Here is a 22,931-nt window from a genome sequence, read left to right as displayed (position 1 = left end):
GCTGTCCAAAAGCGATAAAGTAAGGAACTGAGGGAAATTCATAATACAAAGAGAAGCAAGAAAATAATGCAAACAGTAACTCCAACATTGTAACTGGAAAAAAAAACAGAAAAAAATTGAAAAGAAAAGCTCTAAAGTGAAATGTTGCACAATCACAAGAAAGGAGAGTGGAGAGGAGAGAGGAGCAGACCTCTCTGCAGAGGTGAGAGGCCGCAAGTGTACGTGCCACATACACTGCACATTATTTTCAGTCTTTTTTCCCATCAGTTAGGCGGGTCCCCCCTTTTTTTCTTTAAAAAACATTGGTTTTTGCCTTAAAATCTATTTTTTATATAGGGCTCTCGGGAGAAGCGGGGATACTAGAGGAAATTACACTGATGTAAATAAACAACCACATCAGCGTCCATTTTTTAAATGAAGAGGGAGAAAGGACGCTAGGCTTAGCGTGGGAAGGCCCGTCGAGATCACCTCAGCCTCACCCCCTGTCACACGGGAGGAAAATGAGCTCCCAGGTAAATTGCCCAGTGCCAGGCGACAGAAGCAGGATTTGAACTCAGGTTTTATGACTCAAATACAGTTTGAGTTCCGGCTAGCTTATATGGAAGGGTCGGGGAAGGGGACGTTGCCCTCTGAGGGAGCCGAGGCTTCCCTTTGAGGGCCAAAACATTTCCAATATTTCATTTCCTGTAGCCTTTAAAACAAAGTCGGGGCCAACTAAGAAGAGCTTTCAGCCGGGGAAGAAAGGGTTGGCAAAGTCCTATCTAGAAGCCCGGAAGAGATTGACAGCACAAGAGGCTGATGGTCTTTGTAGTTCTGGGCCACTGGGACTCAGCAGCGCCCGCCCATCACGACTGCTTCTGCGGGGGAGGGTGGTCCCGAGATCTTAAAGCCTGAGAGCCAACGGAAACGAAACGTCAAGAGGCGTGGACAGAACTGACGGCGTCACGTAAGGGGTGTCTGCAAGACCGAAAGCAGTGTGGTGACCCAGTGGCCTAATGGATAAGGCATCAGCCTCCGGAGCTGGGGATTGTGGGTTCGAGTCCCATCTGGGTCGCGCTCTCTTTTTCTTTGTGGTCCGAGTTCTTAAAACGTCATTTAGCCGATTAAAATGTCATTTAGATTAGGAGTTCTTAGAATGTCGATTACCATCTTAGAAAGGCTGCGAGTCATCGGAGATACGGATTTGTGAAACTGCAGTGATGCTGTCTGTTTTTATATTTCTTCCTACAATTAGCTGTAAAGATTAAAATTCAGCTTATGACTTTAAGAGATCTTTGAGATTCAGGAAACTGAATTTTACATAATCCATAATATTTTTTTTTAAATTGGGACCTGATATTGATTATTTCAAGGTGACCCTATCTTTTCCAGTGAACTTTTAATCTTAGCTATTTCATTAGACACACCTTCCCAACTTTCTAGTATCTGACTTCCAATTTCTCCTCCAGGGAAGCTCAAGTATGCAGAGGATTTCTTTCCATTTTAAACTTTTTACGAGAGTTGTGCCACCTTAAAAACAGAAATACAGCTGGAAAAGATTTCTAGAAAAGAAAACAAAAAGTTTTCTGCTTTCTACTTGACATGACAGCAAAATGCAGTTTTACGTATTTAACATGTATTGCTCAACCTGCCATGGGGGGGTGGGGGGAAAGGCAGGAGGGGAAAAATTGGAACAAAAGGTTTTGCAACTGTCAATGCTGAAAAATTACCCATGCATGTATCTTGTAAATAAAAAGCTATAATAAAATATAAAATAAAATAAAAACATTATTAGAGTCAAAAAAATAAAAAGAAATCGTTTTCAACATTCATTTTTGTCAAACTTTGTGTTCTAAAATTTTCTCCCTCCTTCCCTAACCTTCCCCCTCCCCGAGACAAGCAAAATAGGTTAAATATATACAATCTTTTAAAATATTTTTTCATATTTGTCATGTTATACAAGAAAAATCTAATTAAAAGGGGAAAAAACATGAGAAAAAACACACAAGCAAACAACAACAATAAGTGGAAATACTATGGTTTGATATACATTCAGTTTTCATAGTTCTGTCTCTGGATGAGTTTGGCATTTTCTGACCTGAGATAGTGGAATTATCTTAAATCTCTGCATTGTTGAAAAGAGCCAAGTCCATCACAGTTGTTCATCACATAATCTTTGTTGTTACTGTGTATAATGATCTCCTGGTTCTGCTCACTTCACTCAGCATCAGTTCATGTAAGTCTCTCCAGGCCTTTCTGAATTCATCCTGCTGGTCATTTCTTACAAAACAATAATATTCCATAACCTTCATATACCATAACTTCCTCAACCATTCCCCAAGTGCTGGGCATCCACTCAGTTTGCAGTTTCTTGCCTCTACAAAAAGGGCTGCCACAAACATTTTTATGTGCAAAACCTTTTAAATTTAATGTAATCAAAATTACCCATTTTACATTTCATAATGTTCTCTAGTTCTTCTTTGGCCATAAATTCCTTCCTTCTCCACAGATCTGAGAGATAGACTATCCCTTGTTCTCCTAATTTGATTATAGTATCATCCTTTATGTCTAAATCACAAATTCATTTCTACCTCATCTTGGTATAGGGTGTTAGATATTGATCAATGCCTAATTTCTGCCATTCTGCCAAGAATTTTTTGTCAAATAGTTCTTATCCCAAAAGCTGGAGTCTTTGGGTTTATCAAACACTAGATTACTATAGTCACTGACTATTGTGTCTTATAAACCTAACCTATTCCACTGATCCATTATTCAGTATTTGGATAATATTATTTATCCAGTACCAAGTGGTTTTGAATGATCAATGTTTTGTAATATAGTTTTATGACCTCAATTTTTTCAATTAGGTAAGGTTTTCAGCTGAGAGGATTGGGGTAGGGAGAGCCATAGGAGATTTGAAGAGAGCTGAAAAATTTTAGATAATCCTCTCTGGGGAATCTGACAGTGAATCAGAGATGTGTAAAGTGGTTGCCTTATTTCCATAAGGGAACAGTTGTGGACAGTTTATATGACATAGATATGTGGTGGACCCAGTAAGTAAGACAGAATGGTGGAAGTAATACAAGGCCTAGAGGCTTGGAAGATCAAGATTGATAATAGAATTGAAACCAGGCATTTGAAAAGAAAGGACAAGGTAGAATTTATAGTTTGCCAGGAGATCAAAATGAGAAAGAGAAGAAAGTAATATTAATTAAGAGGTGATGACATGGGAATGAATCAAGAGTTGTACGGATTGGAGGTCTCAGTGAAAATACTTGCATTTCCTTTTACTCCCATTTTCACTTTATTTTCTTTCCTTCTATTTGCTTGGTTGGGAAAATCCCTTTTAATGTATGAAGTAATAGATACCCTCTGAAAAGCTTTGTAAAATGCCTCCTGTTCTTGAACTTCCATAACTTTATATTTGAGGATCATTATAATCTCCTAGTCTTCCCAGAAACTGAGAAAATTTTACAGAATTGGGAATGTGGACAAATATGCCAATATGCCAAATTCATTCAAGATTTGCTAAGGACATAAAATAATTAACTGGGAAAAAAATAAAATTGTCATATAAATGGGTCATTTCCACAGCTTTAAGGATGACAAAATACCTCTTGCTCCTCAACACAAAAGTCAGAGAATTTTTTATTTGAGTCATAAAAATGTGAGCTCTTTGATAATAAAAAAGGGAAAAGGACCCATATGTGCAAAAATGTTTATAGCAGCCCTTTTTGTAGTGGCAAAGAACAGGAAATTGAGTGGATGCCCATCAGTTAAGGAATGGCTGAATAAGTTATGGTATGTGGAAGTAATGGAATATTATTTTTTTCTAAGAAATGATGAGCAGGCTGATTTCAGAAAAGCCAGAAAAGACTTATCTGAACTGGTGCTAAGTGAAGTGAGTAGTACCAAGAGAATATTGTACACAGTAACAAGGAGCTTATGTGTTGATCAACGGTGATAAACTTGATTCTTTTCAATAATGCAGTAATTTAAGACAATTACATTAGATTTGGGATGGAAAATTCCAATCACATTTTAGAGAGAGAACTATGTAAACTAAAGGTGGATTGAAGCATAATATTTTCACCTTTTTGTTTCTTTCTTTTTCATATTTTCCCCCATGTAGTCTGATTTTTCTTGCAAAATATAACAAATATGGAAATACATTTAAAAGGATTGCACTTGCTGCTATATCCCAAAGAAATACGAAAGAGGGGAAAGGGACCTGTATGTGGCAAAATGTTTGTGGCAGCTTTTTTGTAGTGGCCAGGAACTGGAAAATGAATGGATGTCCATCGATTGGAGAATGGTTGGGTAAATTATGGTATATGAAGGTTATGGAATATTATTGTTCTGTAAGAAATAACCAACAGGATGAATACAGAGAGGCTTGGAGAGACTTACATCAACTGATGCTGAGTGAAATGAATAGAACCAGAAGATCTCTGTACACTTCAACAACAATACTGTATTCTGATGGAAATGGATATCTTCAACATAAAGAAGATCCAACTCACTTCCAGTTGATCAATGATGGACAGAAACAACTACACCCAGAGAAGGAACACTGGGAAGTGAATGTAAATTGTTAGCGCTACTGTCTATCTACCCAGATTACGTATACCTTTGGAATCTAATACTTAACATGCAACAAGAAAATTGGATTTACACACATATATTGTATCTAGGTTATACTATAACACATGTAAAATGTATGGTATTGCCTGTAATCTAGGGAAGGGAGTAGAGGGAGGGAGGGGAAAATTTGGAAAAATGAATACAAGGGATAATGTTATAAAAAAAAAAAAAACTACTCATGCATATATACTGTCAAAAAATTTTATAATTATAAAATTTTTTAAAAATTTAAAAAATAACAAAAAAAAAACCCCTAATACAAACAAGATCAGAAAGGAAGCAATAAATCTGGAAAACATTTTTACATTAAAAAAAAAAGGATTGCACTATAGAGCTAATATCAAACTGTGCATGTCCTTTGATCCAACACTGTCTCTACTAGAACTGTATCCCAAAGAAATTATAACAAAGGGAAAAGGAGCCACATGCAAAAATGTTTGTTAACAGCCCTTTTTGTAGTGGATGTCCATCAGTTGAAGAATGTTTAAATAAGTATGGTATATGAATGTTATGGAATATTTTCATTCTATAAGAAATGATTAGCAGGATGATTTCAGAAAGGCCTGGAGAGACTTACATGAACTGATGCTAAGTGAAATGAGAAGAATCAGGAGAACTTTGTACACAGCAACCACAAGATTATGCAATTATCAATTCTGATGGATGTGGTTTGTTTCAACAGCAAAGTGATTCCAATCAGTTCCAAGGGTCTTGTGATGGAGAGATCCATCTCTGCACCCAGAGAGAAGACTGCGGGGACTGAATATGGATCACAATATAGTATTTTCACCTTTTTTTGTTATTTTCTTACTTTTTGTTTTCTTTTCATTTTCTTTCCTTTTTCATCTAATTTTTCGTGTACAGCATGATTAATGTGGAAATTTGTATAGAAGAATTGCACATGTTTAATATATATTGGAGTACTTCCTGTCTAAGGGAGGGGTGGAGAGTAGGGAAGGAGAAAAAAAATTGGAGCACAAGGTTTTACAAGGGTGAATGTTGAAAACTTATCTGTCATATATTTTGAAAATAAAAAGCTAAAAAAAAAAGGATTGCACATATTTAACCTATATCAGATTGCTTGTTGTCTTGAGGATAGGGGAAATAAGAGAGGGAGGGTGAAAAATTTGGAACACAAAGTTTTGGGGAAATGACTGTTAAAATTATCTTTATATGTATTTGGAAAATTAAAATACCATTTTACAAAAAGAATGTGAGCTCTTTGAAAGAAGGGACTATCTTATTTCTCTATTACTATTTGAAGCAATTAGCACATGAGAAGCATCCAATAAATGCATTATTCTTTTGTTCATTTCATTTCAAAGTGTGAAAGTGCCAAAATAGTACCTGGAACTAAGAAAGGTAGCATCCAAGCCTCCCCATTCTAGTCTCAAAATATACAACAGAATAAAACAGCTTAAGTTGTGGGCTGATTTTTAAAAAAATATCAATATATCTAAACAAATAATTTGCAAAAAGCTTCTGTACATAGTACTATGCATGTGTGTGGATGAAGAATGAGCTCAGGAAACTTTAAAATACATATATATTTTATTTTTTTAATAATATATTTTTATTTTTCAAAATACATGCAAAAGATAGTTTTCTTTTTTTTTTTTTTTTTTTTTTTTTTTTTGCTGAGGCAATTAGGGTTAAGTGACTTGCCCAAGGTCACACAGCTAAGAAATGTTAAGTATCTAAGATCAAATTTGAACTCAGGTCCTCCTGACTTCTGGGGTAGTGCTCTAGCCACTGCACCACCAACTACCCCCACCAAAAAAAGTTTTCAACTACAATATTCATCCTTGCAAAACCTTGTCTTCCATATTTTTCTCCCTCCTTCCTTCTCTCCCCCTTCTCCTAGATAGCAAGTAATCCAATAAAGGTTAAACATATGCAATTCTTCTATACATATTTCCACAATTATCATGCTGCACAAGAAAAGTCAGATCAAACAGGAAAAAAAACCGAGAGAAAAAAAACAAACAACAAGCAATCAAATAACAAGAAGAAAGTAAAAGTACTATATTGTGATCCACATTCAGCCCCTTAGTCCTCTTTCTGGATGCATGTGGCTCTCTCTATCACAACTTTATTGGAATTGACCTGAATCACCTCATTGTTGAAAAAAAAAACCAAGTCCATCAGAATTGATCATTTCATAATCTTCTTGTTGCTGTGTACAATGTTCTTTTGGTTCTACTCACTTCACTTAGTTCATATAAGTCTCTCCAAGCCTTTCTGAAATCAGCCTACTGATTAAATACATATATATATATATATATATATATATATATATATATATATATATATATTTTTTTTTTTTTTAAAGAGAACAGATAATATTACCTCAGATAGATATTAGAATAATTGACTTGAGGGTAAATCTATTCCAACACTATACTTTCCAAAGGGATCCCACCTAAAATGTCTCAGAGCCATTTTATTTCAGATTTATTATTCAGAAGTGATGGGGCACTATTACCACAGAAGCCAGGTATTTACATTGTTAGAAAAGTTTTATTAAATGTAACAGAGATCTGGTTAGCAGAATCACAGCTCTTTAGAGTTTAAGGGTCACTGTCCTTTGTAGTAACAAAAACTCATATTTATATAACATTTTACAAGTGAACATATGGTTTTTAAGCTACTTGGGGGTTGTGACAGTTTCATTTTTATCTTTATAGATCCAGAACTTCCATAAAGCCTTCCACAAAAAAGATACTTAGTAAATATTTCTTAAATTGAAAATTTTTTATGGAGCTGGTTGTACAAGTATTATCATTCCCAATTTTTAAATGAGATAACTGAGACTGAAAGCTTCTAAGATTTATCTATGGTCACATAATTTCTGTGTTTCAAGGATTAGGTCCTAATTTTGCTCTTTGAGAGGAACAGGGAGAAAAAAAGTCTATTCCTTCCTCATGTGTGCAAACAGTCCTTAAAATAAAAATGAAACATTTCAAAATTATGAAGTCCAAGCCTCAAAGAATATGAGAAGACATATATTGTGCTCTTTTTGCATAATTGCAGGGGTCTAAATGTAAAACACTATATAATCTGAGGGGTTTTTTTTAATGTGTTCATTGGTTTTGCTACTTTTTCCTTCTTCCTTCAAGAGTTTTCCCTCCTAATAAAGGCTTCTTTACCTTTGTTAGGAGGGAAAACTCTTGAGAGAGAAAAGGAGAGATGGAGAGAGGGAGGACGTGGACAAAGTGAAAATTAAAAATAACAATAAAATTATTTTTAAAAATGAAAATAACCTACCTTCTTCCAATAAACACCTCACTTCCAAAATATATAGAGAATTGACTCTAATTTATAAGAAGTCAAGCCATTCTCCAATTGATAAATGGTCAAAATATATGAATAGACAATTCTCAGATGAAGAAATTAAAACTATTTCTAGCCATATGAAAAGATGCTCCAAGTCATTATTAATCAGAGAAATGCAAATTAAGACAACTCTGAGATACCACTACACACCTCTCAGATTGGCTAAGATGACAGGAACAAATAATGATGAATGTTGGAGGGGATGTGGGAAAACAGGGACACTGATACATTGTTGGTGGAATTGTGAATACATCCAGCCATTCTGAAGAGCAATTTGGAACTATGCTCAAAAAGTTATCAAGCTGTGCATACCCTTTGACCCAGCAGTGTTACTACTGGGCTCATATCCCAAAGAAATACTAAAGAAGGGAAAGGGACCTGTGTGTGCAAGAATGTTTGTGGCAGCCCTCTTTGTAGTGGCCAGAAATTGGAAACTGAGTGGATACCCATCAGTTGGAGAATGGCTGAATAAATTGTGGTATACGAATATTATAGAATATTATTGTTCTGTAAGAAATGACCAACAGGATGATTTCAGAAAGGCCTGGAGAGACTTACTTGAACTGATGCTGAGTGAAATGAGCAGGACCAGGAGATCGTTGTGTACTTCAACAACAATACTGTATGATGATTAATTCTGATGGATGTGGCCACTTTCAACAATGAGATGAACCAAATCAGTTCCAATAGAGCAGTAATGAACTTTACCAGTTACACTCAGCGAAACAACTCTGGGAGATCACTATGAGTCACTACATAGAATTCCCAATCCCTCTATTTTTGTCCACCTGCATTTTTGATTTCCTTCACAGGCTAATTGTATACTATTTTAAAGTCCAATTCTTTTTGTACAGCAAACCAACTGTTTGAACATGTATGCATATATTGTATTTAACTTATACTTTAGCATATTTAACATGTATTGGTCAACCTGCCATCTGGGAGGGGGAAGGAAAGGAAAAATAGGACAAAAGGTTTGGCAATTGTCAATGTTGTAAAATTACCCATGCATATGTCTGGTAAATAAAAGCTATTTTTTAAAAAAGAAGATAACCTACCTTCCCTTAGTCTTTTTACTATTTCAAGCAAAACTATCTTCTCTTACACCTGGAATAGAAATTATACTCTGATGACTTACCCTTTTCAGTTCCAGAACTCCTGCTCTGAGGGTAGGATGAGGAGGGTGTACTTTACTGATTGGTGGGGACCTCGATTTACCCACCACTTTATCCAACTTCCAGCCATGCTTTATTTTAACTCTCCTCTCCCCATTTGCTGCCCCCATCTGCCTGACTACTACTTGTGTTTCAAGTGCCCCCTACCCTTTCCTTCCCCCATCCTTTTTATTTTCCAGTTCTGGAACATTAATCAAATCAAGTTTGCCATTATTATTACTGCAAAAGATGTTTCAATCGACTCCCCTGTGATTCTACTTGCTATCCCTCCAAACCAAAACATGCCTTTCTGGCCCTCATTTTCATACATACATACATATATACATACATACATACACACACACACATACACACACACACACACACACACACACACACACACACACACACACATATATATATATATATATATATAATCTTCCTGTATTAGAATCATATAGACTACTCTGGATCCAGGAATGTCTTCATTTTGGATTTCTATCCCTAGTGCTTAGCACAATGCTTGAACATAGTATGAGTTTAACAAATGTTTTCTCATTCATTCATCGATTAATTGATCTATTATGAGAAGGTTTCAATATCTTTCACCATTGTGGTGATGACATATGGGTATCTTCTAGTATGTCAACAGACTTCTGATAAAAGGTGATCATTAAAACAACTCTTCTCCCATATTACCTCAGCATATCACTTAACCTCTCTGCACCTATCCTTTCATCCGTAAAATGAGGGTTTGGACTTGGTCCTTTCTAGCACTATATCTCTGATCCTGGGACAAAAGAGATCTGAACAGCACAGAATTTAGTAGAACCTTCCCCACTGAGAGAGATCCTGTAGTTCCATGAACCAGATCAAAGATGTGTGAAGCTTTTTAGTAGAAACATCTATAGGTTCCTATACTCCTGAGAGATTGGAAACCATTGAATTTCTAGAAACCAGAAAGCTTGTGTCTGCCCTAGCTTCCATGTGTCCTTTTCTGGCTCTGTTTATCTGTTTAATAGTAGAAGAGATGTCAGAACAGGAGCAATGTGTAATATTGAGGTTTAGAACCACATTGCTCCAGATGGAGCAGGGACTGCAGATCTCAGACCTAAGCAAAGAACCAGCTGATTACTTCTTTCCTTCAGAGCATGGCTATGATCTAATTCTTCCAAATGAAAATAAAAGGGGAAAAGAGGATCCCATCCCCATCATTTTGGGGAGAAAGGGTAAGTAGAGGTGTCACTTTCCATTTTGCTCTCCTTCCAGTGGTCGGTTCAGTGAGTGATTCCTAGTTTCCCCAAAGACTGCCCCTCATTAGCATGAACGGGGGTGGAGAATTGAGAGAGGAAAGCAAGGGCTGAAAGCTCAGCTTTAGACACTGCCAAAGTGGTCTTCACAATGCCATCAGAGAGAGCTTTCTGGCTTCTCTGCCTGCTCATTTCATCATCCTCAGAAACTCCAGTGACAGAGAGAAAAGGTAAGAAGGGTGAAATACAGAAAGAGACAGGAGAGAGAGAGAGAGAGAGAGAGAGAGAGAGAGGAGAGAGAGAGAGAGAGAGAGAGAGAGAGAGAGAGAGAGGAGAGAGAGAGAGAGAGGAGAGAGAGAGAGAGAGAGAGAGAGGAGATCTAAGAGGAGGTGAAGGAAGGGCAGGTTCACTTCAGGCTTGTGTTCCTCTGAGAATGAAACCCAGCCTGTGTTCTGAGTGTGTTTTCCCCGGCAGCCTCTTAGGAGGGAGATGCTCATTCTAGGCTTGCCACTACAATGATCTGAAGAGAGAGCAGTGGGGAAAGCTAGAGGAAAGCCTGCATGTTAAGTAGCTGCTCCATCAGCAGAGAGCCAGCAGGCTGATGTATCAAAAGGGATCGCTGAGTGGCTGCCTCTCGGGACCTTTGCACAGGCTAGGCGCACAGAATGCAAACGCAGGACTGGCATTCCAGGCGGCTTGTGGTGGCCCTGCGGGAGCTGTCCGGAATCGCCTCTCTGCTAAGCTCCCAGGCTCTGACTTGGCCGCGGGGTGCTAGCGTGCCTTGAGAATGGGATGCTGTACCTGAGCCTGCAGGGAAGCCTCCTCAGAGGTGTCTGCGATTGCAGGCTGAAGCTGGAGCATCCTACCAAGGGGAAGAGGAAAATAATTCCCTCTGAAAGTCTGCAGAATCTGGCAGGAGCAGGGGTTAAGTGGAGCAGGAGGGGAGCAGAGTCACGAGAGATCCGGAAACATCTTCATGCTTCCCGTTGGTCTCAGAGAACACCCGAGGCACAAAAAGATGGGTCCATCTCTCCTTAAAATCACATTTCATGGATGAGATGAAAATATGGGATGCAGGCAATAAAGGCAGACACAGGCAGTCTCTGGGGGGGAAGGTGTTTTTGTTTTCTTTTGGATGTTTCCTTTGATTCTCTGTCTCCTGGAAAAATAGCTTCTGTAACTGCACAGGGCAATTTACTTTAGATTATTTTTCCACATGGAAATTGAATGAGTTCAGGAGCGTTTAACCCAAATATCAATCTTTCTCATGACGACAGATGGTGATAGTTGATAGTAAGGAATTGGATACAGACCAAAGCTTTATTCAGCTGTGCCTAGCACAATATTTAACATACTGAGTCAAAATAGACCCTTTAGGAAAATAGGAACTATAACAAGTATTATTTCTGGGGAAAAGGTAGTTTTAAAGAAACGGTCAAGGTTTGCAAAGGAGCTCTTTGGCACTTAAGATTTCAAACTAAAGGCGTAAGAAATACAAAAAAAAAAATAGTAGTTAAAAAGAAGGGAAAAGAGAGTGGGGGAAAGGAAAGGAAAAGAAGAGAGAGAGAGATGGAGTTGGGAGAGAGAGTAGAGAGAGAGAAGAGAGAGAGAGAGAGAGAGAGAGAGAGAGAGAGAGAGAGAGAGAGAGAGAGAGAGAGGGAAAGGAGGGAGAAAAAGAGAAAGGGAGAAAGGAAGAAAGAGAGAGAGAGAGAGAGAGAAAGAAAGAAAGAAAGAAAGAAAGAAAGAAAGAAAGAAAGAAAGAAAGAAAGAAAGAAAGAAAGAAAGAAAGAAAGAAAGAAAGAAAGAAGAAAGAAAGAAGAAGAAAGAAAGAAAGAAAGAAAGAAAGAAAGAAAGAAAGGAAGGAAGGAAGGAAGGAAGGAAAGAAGAAAGGAAGAAAGAAAAAAAAAGGAAGGGAAGGAAGGAAGGAAGGAAGAAAGGGAGGGAGGAAGAAAGGGAGGGGAGGGAGGGAGGAAGGAAGGAAGGAAGGAAGGAAGGAAGGAAGGAAGGAAGGAAGGAAGGAAGGAAGGAAGGAAGGAAGGAAGGAAGGAAGGAAGGAAGGAAGGAAGGAAAGAAGGAAGGAAGGAAAGAAGGAAGAAACAAAGAAAGGAAGGAAGGAAGAAAGAAGAAGAGAAAGGGAGAGAGAGAGAAAGAAAGAAAGGAAGAAAGAGAGAGAGAGAGAAAGAAAGAAAGAAAGAAAGAAAGAAAGAAAGAAAGAAAGAAAGAAAGAAAGAAAGAAAGAAAGAAAGGAAAGAAAGAAAGAAAGAAGAAAGAAAGAAAGAAAGAAAGAAAGAAGAAAGAAAGAAAGAAAGAAAGAAGAAAGGAAGGAAGGAAGGAAGGAAGGAGAAGAAAGAAAGAAAGAAAGAAAGGAAGGAAGGAAGGAAGGAAGGAAGGAAGGAAGGAAGGAAGGAAGGAAGGAAGGAAGGAAGGAAGTAAGGAAGGAAGAAACAAAGAAACAAAGAAAGGAAGGAAGGAAGGAGAAAAAAGAAAGGAAGGGAAGGAAGGAGGGAGGGAGGGAAGGAGGAAATGAAGGAAGAGAAAGAAAAAGAAAAAAAGAATGAAATAAATTTGTTATTGTACTTATTATATTAGGTCAGCCTAGTCTCAGATAAAATGGGAAGATGAGGTTGTATAATCAAGGAAAGGTTATCAACTTCAGAGCTGGCCTGTTATCTACTCATCCATCTATTCATGAAGTTTGGTGAAAATCATTAGTTTTTTTGGTGTTTATTTTACATGATTGGAGGCCCTTTTCTCAATCACTAAAGAAAGAAAAAAAGGGAGAAGGTCTCAGGGATAGTTAAGACATGATTTGTAGGTCTTTTCTGGGTCTATAGTTTATGAATAAGAGAGATACAAAAATCCCAGTAGAGGTCCTTTTGGTACTTCTCAGAGGGCATGGGACACTGTGGAATCCCAAATGACCTTGTCAACAGGGATGGGAAAACCAAATAGTTCTGTTGTCAGTGGTGTTTAAACAATTAGTTTGCTGCCCATCCAGCAGAGGTCTATTCCCCACCCCCAGCCCTTGGCATTTATTCTTTGAACATTCTGGACAAACTGTCAATAAGTAAGAGAGGCAGATGTTCTAAAATGTATAAAAGAAGGGACCCAAAGCAGTGAGATTTTTCATTAAAAGGGTGAGATTTTATTAAAAAAAAAATTTCAGAGCTAGGAGTCTGTAATAGCACAATGCTCTTGGTTTTGGAGAATCTGGAAAGTCTCATTTAGTGTTTCAACAAACATTTATTAAGCGCTTATGTTAGGCACTTAGGGAGATACAATTGTTAGATAAGATGGGGTCCTTGCCCTCATGGAACTTATGTTCTAAGAATACAGGAATGAGAACCAAATATATATATATATATATATATATATATATATATACACACACAACACACACACACACACACACACACACACACACACACACACATATATATATATATATCATATGCAAGGCAGACTATAATATACAATATTATGATAACTGCATTAGAGGGTTGAATCAATTGACTTACACTTATTAATTGCAATGGGAAAATAAAAAGACAAAAAAATAGACCATATTCTTGAGGAGTTTATATTGTATGAGAAGGTGAGGTGATGGAGGGGGAACAGCAAATATCATTTGAGGTTCAAGGAAGAAAATGTCATTCCTGATTTGTATGCACTGAAGAAGGATGCTATCAGAGAAGGTTTTTAAAGTCCCTTTTACATAGGCTTTTAATCAGAATATATTACTGAGTAGATTAAAAAGTGAAGTGAGAAAATTCTATGCATTGAGTCCTAGGTCTAGAACTAGAAGGGATCTTAGAGTGAAGTGATTCATTAAAGGTCCCACAAACAATGAGCATCAGAGATAGGACTTCTAACACCAAGAGCTTCTAACTCTAATCCCATTGTCCCATGCTGCTTCTTCACAGGGTAATATTACATATGCAAAGTCCAAAAGGTGGGGGAGAAATATGTTTTGAGACTAGATAGTGGTCTGGTTTGACTAGCTGGGATGACATAGAGTAGGGTAGTGTCAGTTTATGGAAAGTTCTCAGTGATCTTATTTTTTGATTGATAAAATGGTTAGACTCCTATTTCTTCCTTCACAACCTCTTGTGGGCACTATTTTTCCTCTAGCAGATTTAGTGCTTCTATTTCTCTGGGTATAGATTCTTGATTCTCTTTTCTATTCCCAACTAGAAACTTAGATCTTTCTTTTCTTTCCCAAAGACCTTTCTCCATCTGTTTTCCTATAAAGATTGAATTGTCATTCTTTTCTCTCATAAAACTTTAATTCTTCCTCTCCATCCACAGATACCTGACTCTGTCTCTTTGGTACTTCTTCCCTTTCTAGGAGACACATCCATCTCTGCCTTCTCCCTGGATAGATTCTAGGTTCTCATTTCTATAGAACAGACTTTAGGTTCTTTTCCTTCTCCATACAACAGAGTTCTGTACCCTGTCTTTTCCAAAACAGTCTGTTCCCTCTGATTTCCCTGCACATATTATCCATCCCCTCTTTTCCCTGCAACTATTAAAATAATTCTCTCCTCTCTCCACAGACTCTCTGTGTGTCTCTTGCTGTTTCTGTTTCTGTCTCCATCTCTATTTCTCCATATAGTAAGCACTTGCTATATGCCAGGCACTGTACTAAGTATTGAGGAAATAAAAAGCGGCAAAAGACAATTTGTGCCTTCAGGGACCTTGAAATTTAATAGAACAAACAACATGCAAATAAATTACAAGGTGAATTATATTTAGGATAAATAGGAAATAATTAAGAGGAAGGCACTCAAAATAAGAGGGGTTGGGGAACACTTTCTAGGGAAGGTAGGATTTTAGCGAGGACTTAAAGGAAGCCAGGGAAGTCAGTAGAGTTCTAAAGCATGGGGGAAAGCCAGAGAAAATGCCCAGAGATGAGAGTATGTGTCTGTTTGTCTCTTAGACTGAAGCTCCCTGAAGGCAGGTTCTGGGCCGTCTTTTGTCTCTCTCTCTCTCTCTCTCTCTCTCTCTCTCTCTCTCTCTCTCTCTCTCTCTCTCTCTCTCTCTCTCTCTCTCTCTCTCTCTCTCTCTTTTATCCCCAGCATATAGCACAGTCTGGTACAATCATAAATATTTATTGTTGATTAGTTAATTCAGCACAGATTCATATTCTTTCCTCTTCTGTCTCATAGAGACTCAATTCTCTCTCTCTTATCTTTAGATTCCATCCTCTCCTCTTTCTCCACACAAACTCTTTGTTCTTTTTCTGCTCCAGCACAGACTCTATTCTCTCTTCTTCCTGAAAAGATCAACTCTTTTTGCTTTTCTGTTATCCATTTTTTTCAGTACAATTTTCTCTTCTTCCTACAGACTCTATGATCACTATCTTCTTCATCACAGATCTTCTATTTTTCATTTTCTATAGCAAATTTTCTGTTTATTCTGCAGAATTCTTTGTTTTTTCCTCTCCCTTCAGAAATCTTCTGCTTCTTTTTTTCCTGAATCCAGACTTTTATTTCTCTCTTCTTTTGAATCAATTCTCAGGTTATTCTTCTCCTTGAAGAGCTCCTTGTTCCTTCTTTTTTTCCAGCACAGATTTTATGTAGTTTTCTTCTCCCTTCAGAGACCCTGTCTTCTTTCTCTTTTCCAACATACTCTATTCCAGATTCTTTCTTCTCAAACAAGACTCTTTTAAAAAAAATATGTTAAAGTACATGTTAAATACAATATATGTATACATGTCCATACAGTTATTTTGCTGCACAAGAAGAAACAGACTTTGAAATAATGTACAATTAACCTGTGAAGGAAATAAAAAATTCAGGCGGACAACAATAGAGGGATTGGGAATTCTATGTAGTGGTTCATAGTCATCTCCCAGAGTTCTTTCCCTGGGTGTAGCTGGTTCAATTCATTACTGCTTTATTGGAACTGATTTGGTTCATCTCAGTGTTGAAGAGGGCCATGTCCATCAGAATTGATCATCATCTGGTATTGTTGTTGAAATGTATAATGATCTCTTGTTCTTACTCATTTCACTCAGCATCAAACAAGACTCTTGATTCTCCTCCAGCACAGACTCTGAGTTCTCTCTCTTCTTCAGTAAATATTCTTTCTTTTTCCCCTCCCTGAAATATACTTTCTGGTTTTTTTGTTTTTTTTTTCCTTCTTGGATCACAAATTGTATTTGCTCTTCAGCACAGAAGTTTAGTTTTTCTCTCCTCCACTACAGCGTTTCTATTCTCACTATTGTATAGGACAGATTCTCTGTCCTTTCCTCTCCCTTCAGAGAATTGTTTTTTATCCTAGCACAGAATCCTATCTTTCCTTTTTCTGCAAAAACCATGTTCTTCCCTGCCTCCCAGCAATGATTGTTTTCTCTTTCCCTGAACAGACCTCTGTTAGCTTCCTTCTCCTGGAAGAGATCTCTTCTCTCTCTACTAACAATGATGTATTTTTCAACATGTTCCTAGTTGTCTCTCTTCACTATTACAGACTCTTAGTCATCTCTTTTCTAATACAGTCTCTGATTTTGGTTCTGCCTCCCCTAGTTTTCAGTTCTCCACACTGCTTCTCTATTTTCTTAGCCTTCTTTTTCCTAACAATATCCAGGTGCTCTCTCTCCTTCAGAATATTCCCCTCAGTTTTTGATCTTCCCCAGCACTCTTGGTTTTCTTGGTTCTCTATCCTCCACCAATTTCTTGATTTTCTCCCCCAGGTTCCATGTTCTCACTAATTTTTTCTTTCTCACTAATTTTTTTTCTCCAGTACAGTTTCTTTCTTGATTCTCTGTTCTCTCTTCTCAGGTACAGTGTGTCTTGCTACTTTCTCCACAGATTCACTCTCATATCCAATAGAGAAGACCTGGGCTCAGGGATCTCTGGGAGCTCACACTCCTGGAACCTGGAGGGACAAGTGGAGGAAGACCAGACCCCGGCCTCGGATGGAGAACAGCACAGGTGCTCGAAAGGACATAACCTTGGAACTGAGAAGCCCGTGGCCACCTCGTATGGCAGTTGCACCACTGGACAATAGTGTGAACAAGCGGCGCCTGTCCCGGCGGGTGACTTGGCCCATGCTCTTGTACCCATGGGCTCAAGGGCCACCCTTCTCTGGTCCTGGGCCTGCATGGGTGGAGGACCAGTGCCCACCCCTTGAGGGGCACCTCAACTCTCCTGGACGAACTAGTCCTGACCAGGAGGGAGTGCCCCTGAGCAACCGATCAAAAGCTTCCTGGCTCAGCCATCAGCAGGCCCGCCTTCGCCCACCCAGCAGAGGTGAACTATACCTTGTCTACACTAGGATCCCAAAGTACATATAATGGGGGAGAGGAAGATCTAACCTAAAGCTTCCCCCATAAGTCAGACTCCTACAGACTCAGAGGGTAGGGCCTTCTGGGATCACTAGCCCACCTTGAACTCACAAAAAAAATTCCTTTTAAAATCTTTTTTAAAATTGTATTCCATTTATATTTTATTTAAAAAAATTTTTTAAATCCAGCTTATTAGTGATAATATGTCATTAGTGACTGCTATGTTTGGAAACTTCCAGGGCTGGATAGCATACTTCTCCCTAAGGCAGCCTGTTCTATTTTGGTTATTGTTTAAAAGCTTTTTTTATTTGTTTGTTTTCTTTAAATCTAGCCTAAATCTGACTCTCTGCAGTTTTGCCCCCTCTCCTATGCCCCCCCACTCTTAGTTTTGTTCTCAGGAGCCAAAATGAAAAAGATAAACACTCTTTTAGCTTAAAAAAAAAACCTTTCAGATATTCAAAGAAAACTCTGGTACACTTCCATAGTCTTCCCTTCTCTAGCCCACATTTATGCCGTCATCTTTCAGATCTCATTACCTCTTTGCAAATTCCACCCATTTTTCTGTCATGGTCACTCAAGGCAGTAAAACCAATTAATTACCAGAAGCTGAAATCATTAATTACACTTCTGTAATTGCACTTGATAGATAATAACTAAATGTTTGTTGCTTGGGAGCTTCTAGATGGTGCAGTGGAAAGAGCACCAGACCTCAAACACTTAACCCGAACTATGTGACTCTGGCCAAGTCACTTAACCTCAATTGAAAGCAAAGCAAATAAGTGCTTATTACTTGCTTGATAGATTGACAAGCACAAACACAATCATGATCCATTTCCACTTCATTCAATCTTATAAAGTTATGCAAACAGTGCTACTTGGTGAGGGGAAATGAATCAGAAAGCAGGACCTAGTGGAAAGCCCTCTACACCAAAAAATCAATAGACCTGGTTTCCAGTGTTGGTTCTTTCACCAACTAAGTGACCTTGCCCAAGACACTTTTCATTTCAGACCCTCATTTTAGTAAGATAAGAGGGAGGGACTGGAAGGGTTTTTAGGTCCAATATAACTTCTAGGTTAAGTTTAAGGTCCACATGATTAGTAAGTGGCAAAGTTCTCTCTCATTTTCAGGCCCTAATTGTTTTGAGGGGTTTTTTCAATATCTTGCTGTTTTTATATGGTTTGTAAGGATAATTTTTTTTCCTATTCTTATCTACTATCAAATTCATCCATAAAGTCTCTCCCCCCACCTTTGCTTCCAAATGCTGCTTCATTACCAGCACTTGTGGTGATCTGTGAGTTTAGAGATGCTTAAAAATCCTTTTTATCCCTACTGTTGTAAATCCCTAAGCTCTCATCCTTCTATGACCTACATGCAGTTAAAACTATAGGAATCTAAAATTCATTTTGGAAGCATCCTCTTAAATTTAATTATGACCTAACTGGAAACTTTTCAGATTAAAATATAAATGGAATACAATTTTGGGAAGACAAGCATGATAATAAGTAAAAGGATGATAAAAAATGATTTAAAAAATGTTTCACACAGTGCTTTACATGTATTATCTCAGTATCACAAGTATCTAATGAGGAAGCCCTATTTGACAGATAAAGAAAGTGAAGTTAAAGTACTTGTCCCAGATCACACAGCAAATGGGACAGCTGGGGTGAGATTTGTACTTAGGACTTTCTCACTTTACGTCCCATACTTATTATAACTCTTTCAATACTCAGCTGCCTAGAATTGCATCCACCTTTGTTTTTATATTCTTTCTCTTCTTTCCTTTTTAGGTATTGGTCACATGGAGAAGATCTGTGAGACTGAATGCAAGTGGGATATGGATGAAAAGGAATTTTATTGCATGAGTGAATTTGGTAACCTGTTTACTCCCATCTAGGATTTCAGTATAGGGTCCTACACTAAATGGCACTTGGTAGTAGGTTAACTTATAGCTAGTGTTACCTTGCTTTTAGGTGTGATAGTAATTGACATTTACATTGAACTTTAAAGTGTACAAAGTGTGGGAGCAGCATTTTCCCTCTTTTTTAGAACAGGAAACTGAAGTTTAGGGAAGTTAAGTGGTTTGTCCACCATAACAGAGCTAATTAGTCACTGTGAGAGGAGGGATTCAAGTAAGTTCAGTCGCTGTTCCTCCCAGTATGAGAAAGTGAATGCTTAAGTGGAGAGAGCCTAAGATAGTCTAGTCTTCCAACAGAACCAAGGGGAAAAGAGGCAACTATCAGAAAGGTCAATTGAGGCCATTGCAAAATCTGGGAATGCAAGAAGAAATTAGTTTTGTGCTTTTCTTTTTTTTAACCTCTTAAAACTTTTTTTTTTTTTTTTTTTTTTGGAAGTAGCAGTGAATGGAATCGTTCATGATGTAGAAGTAATTGGTGAAGGCATCCGGCTGGTCTCTCTGCTGGTCAATAGTCATGGGCTGTACAAGACAAACCGCCTGTATGTCACCCCAGATGGCTTCTTCTTCCGAATACATGTGCTTGTATTGGATTCCTCCAGCTGCAATAAACCATATGCAGATTTTAAATTTGGTAATAAGGCTCCCCTAAAGGTGACCTTGTGTATATGTGTGAATGGCTTCAATCAAGTGAGACCCCTTTTGGAGATTTCTTGGCAAAGGCTCTAGAGGGGTTAAGTGATTTGCCAAAGTCACACAGCTAGTAAGGATCTGACACTACATTTGAACTCAGAAAGATGAGACTTCCTGACTTTAGATCCAGTGTTCTATCCACTTGGCCACCTCCTGCCCAAACTTTCCTTTATGTCAGGATTTTATTATTCAGAAAGAGAGAAACTTCAGAATTTTCTTACTGTGTGTCCACTGAGAGCACATATAGAAGTAAATCCACATATAGAACTTTGAGGATTGCCACAGAGAGACTCAGTGACTTGCCAGTGGTCACACATTTCTAAGTTGGCAAGAGTTGGATTTGAATTTTACTCTGATTTTTCTTAGAAGTTTTTTTTTTACTTGTTATGTGTAACAATTTTCTCACCCCTACCACTGATTTCACCATTCCTCTATGTATAAGAATTCATTTTCAGTTCATCAAAGTCTGCTATGCTGAATGTCTAGCCACCATACTACTCCAGTACAATATTAGCATTAAAAATATGCAATCATCTTTTTAAAAAATTATATTATGTTATAGAAATCCTTGCTTCATTCCATATGTTAAAAGTAAAATAAAGAAATGTGGGGAGAAAAAGATTTGAACAGCCACATTTCCAAGTAGTGAAAACTATCTCCCTTACTACATGGTTATGGGGAAATGGGCAGTTTCTTCATAAAATACAATATGCTTGAAAGTATGTGTCATTTAAAAATCATCTGGACAAATGTTTCTTTTTCTTACAGTTGGTAAATCCACAGATGAAAAAAAACACCCTTCCTAGCATTGCTAGCAAAAGAAAATCTATTGGGATGGGGTCAAAATTGAGTTTCAAGCAGGTCTTTTCCTTTTGAGATCTTCACAAACTAGAGAAGTCAACTGATATAGTACAAATCAGTCATCATGTTATTAGCTTGTTTTACAATATTCCCTTCTCTTTCCCACAATCTTTCATTTGGCTGATATATGGCCTGACTCATTTGCTGTTTTTTTTGTTTGTTTGTTTGTTTGTTTTTTTTGTTTTCCAGGCAGCAGGTATATAGTAATGGGTCACATCTACCACAAGAGAAGGCAGCTCTCCACAGCTTTGCTGCAAATGTTACAAGGGCGCCTAAGGCCTGGAGATGGATTGCTCAGAAGCAGCAGCAGTTACGTGAAAAGATTTAACCGCAAAAGGGAGGAGAAAATCCAAAGGGCAGCTCATACCAAGTGTATCTGAACCCCCTTCCAGAGCTTTTCAGAGGTCTAGCTCTGTTAGGAGTCATTGACTTGAAGGACCTCTATCTGCCTTTCACTAGACTGGGTCCACGATGCTTCCTTGGAAACCTTTGAGCTCAGATCTTATGAGTCAATAGAGGGTTCTTTTCAGCCCTGCTAATGCTAAGGATATTGTCATTTCTGAATATATTAAATGCCTCTAAATTTTTTTAAGTTCGAATGCAGATATTCAAATATAGTACAAGGCAGTGGTTCACAGATCTGTGATTATTGGTCTCCTCAATCCATGGGTTACTGTTTCATATTCACTTTATTTTTAAGGGTTAATTTTTTTTATTATGTGCTCTGCTGCTTTAAATTAAACATGATTGTCTAGGAAAAAATAATTCACAGAAAAAATTTTTTTTGAATTCTCGAAGTTTAGCTCTTTTTCTTGACATAACTTATGTAAATCCCTTAAACTTATCAAGTTTTCTATCCAAAACATCACTTAAAAATATATTTTTTGGGGAGAGTGAGACTCATCTCTATGTTTTGATCTGTATGAGAAATTCCTAGTGTAGAAGTTTTTCTACCAGTATTGATTGATAGGCAGTTCTATAGTTCTAAAGAGTTTTCTGGGACATTGAGAGGTTAAATTACTTATTCTTGATTACAAAAACAGGATTTTCAAAAGCAGAGCTGAAGCTTAGTTTTTTTTTCCTAACTCCAAGGCTGATCTTCTAACCATTCTACCAACCTGCTTCTCTAATTAATAAATATGTGAAGAAATGCAAATATGAATTTTTTTAGATTTTATAGATCCCAAAATCAAGCAATCAAGTATTTCTTAATAACCAGCCATGTTCCAGAAATGTCCTAGGTTCTGGGGATAGAAGTACAAAGAAATTGGTGCTTAGGATAAGTATTTAAATTTCACCCGTTTTTCCCTTTGAGATTACTGAAAGATTTACTTAAAAACGAATTTTATCTACCTGAACATTTCTGATAAGAAAAACATACCGGATTTATTTTCATACTTGGTTACTTTTGATAATTTATATCTGTGCTAAACGGATTTTCCAAAAGTGGTAAAAATTAATTCTGAGTGTATTAAATATAATTAAAGAAATTTAAATAAAAACATAGTGTTACATTAATGATTGTAAAACATCACACTACAAAAATGGCTACTATAAACATTTTTGCACAGATGGGTCCTTTTCCATCTTTGACTTTGGGATAGACTCTGTGGTGAGACTGATGGATCAAAGGGTATACATAGTTTTTTTTTTTTTTTTTAGCCCTTTGGGCATAGTTCAAATTACTCTCCAGAACAATTGGATCATTTGAAGGCAATTTTTTAAAAATTACTATTCTGTTCTTCAACTCACATTAATCAGAAGCCTTCTGCCAATATTAAAATCAACATGTCCCATACTGAACTAATTATTT

The 22,931-nt window shown here is 37.5% G+C and overlaps 1 protein-coding gene and 1 non-coding gene across 3 annotated transcripts; both read left to right on the top strand.

The window, feature by feature from the left end:
- Positions 1 to 981: 981 nt before the first annotated feature.
- TRNAR-CCG (transfer RNA arginine (anticodon CCG)) lies at positions 982 to 1,054 on the top strand. Its single transcript has one exon. It is a non-coding gene; the product is annotated as a tRNA-Arg (tRNA).
- A 9,404-nt stretch (positions 1,055 to 10,458) lies between these two features.
- C4H17orf58 (chromosome 4 C17orf58 homolog) lies at positions 10,459 to 22,604 on the top strand. Of its 2 annotated transcripts, none has more exons than XM_074260548.1 (5): positions 10,459 to 10,593; positions 17,176 to 17,616; positions 19,440 to 19,523; positions 20,007 to 20,106; positions 21,308 to 22,604. In XM_074260548.1, the coding sequence occupies exons 1-5, from the start codon at positions 10,515 to 10,517 to the stop codon at positions 21,444 to 21,446; spliced, it is 843 nt and encodes a 280-aa protein (XP_074116649.1). In that variant the 5' UTR covers positions 10,459 to 10,514; the 3' UTR covers positions 21,447 to 22,604. The 2 variants fall into 2 exon arrangements, with proteins under 2 accessions (XP_074116649.1, XP_074116648.1); XM_074260547.1 differs by having other exon boundaries at positions 20,007 to 20,198.
- The last annotated feature ends 327 nt before the right edge of the window (positions 22,605 to 22,931 follow it).

The sequence above is a fragment of the Sminthopsis crassicaudata genome, chromosome 4 (genome assembly GCF_048593235.1).
Source record: "Sminthopsis crassicaudata isolate SCR6 chromosome 4, ASM4859323v1, whole genome shotgun sequence".
In the NCBI taxonomy this organism is placed as follows: domain Eukaryota; kingdom Metazoa; phylum Chordata; class Mammalia; order Dasyuromorphia; family Dasyuridae; genus Sminthopsis; species Sminthopsis crassicaudata.
The sequence above is the reverse complement of the archived record's forward strand: the minus strand, read 5'-3'. Positions and strand labels throughout refer to the sequence as shown.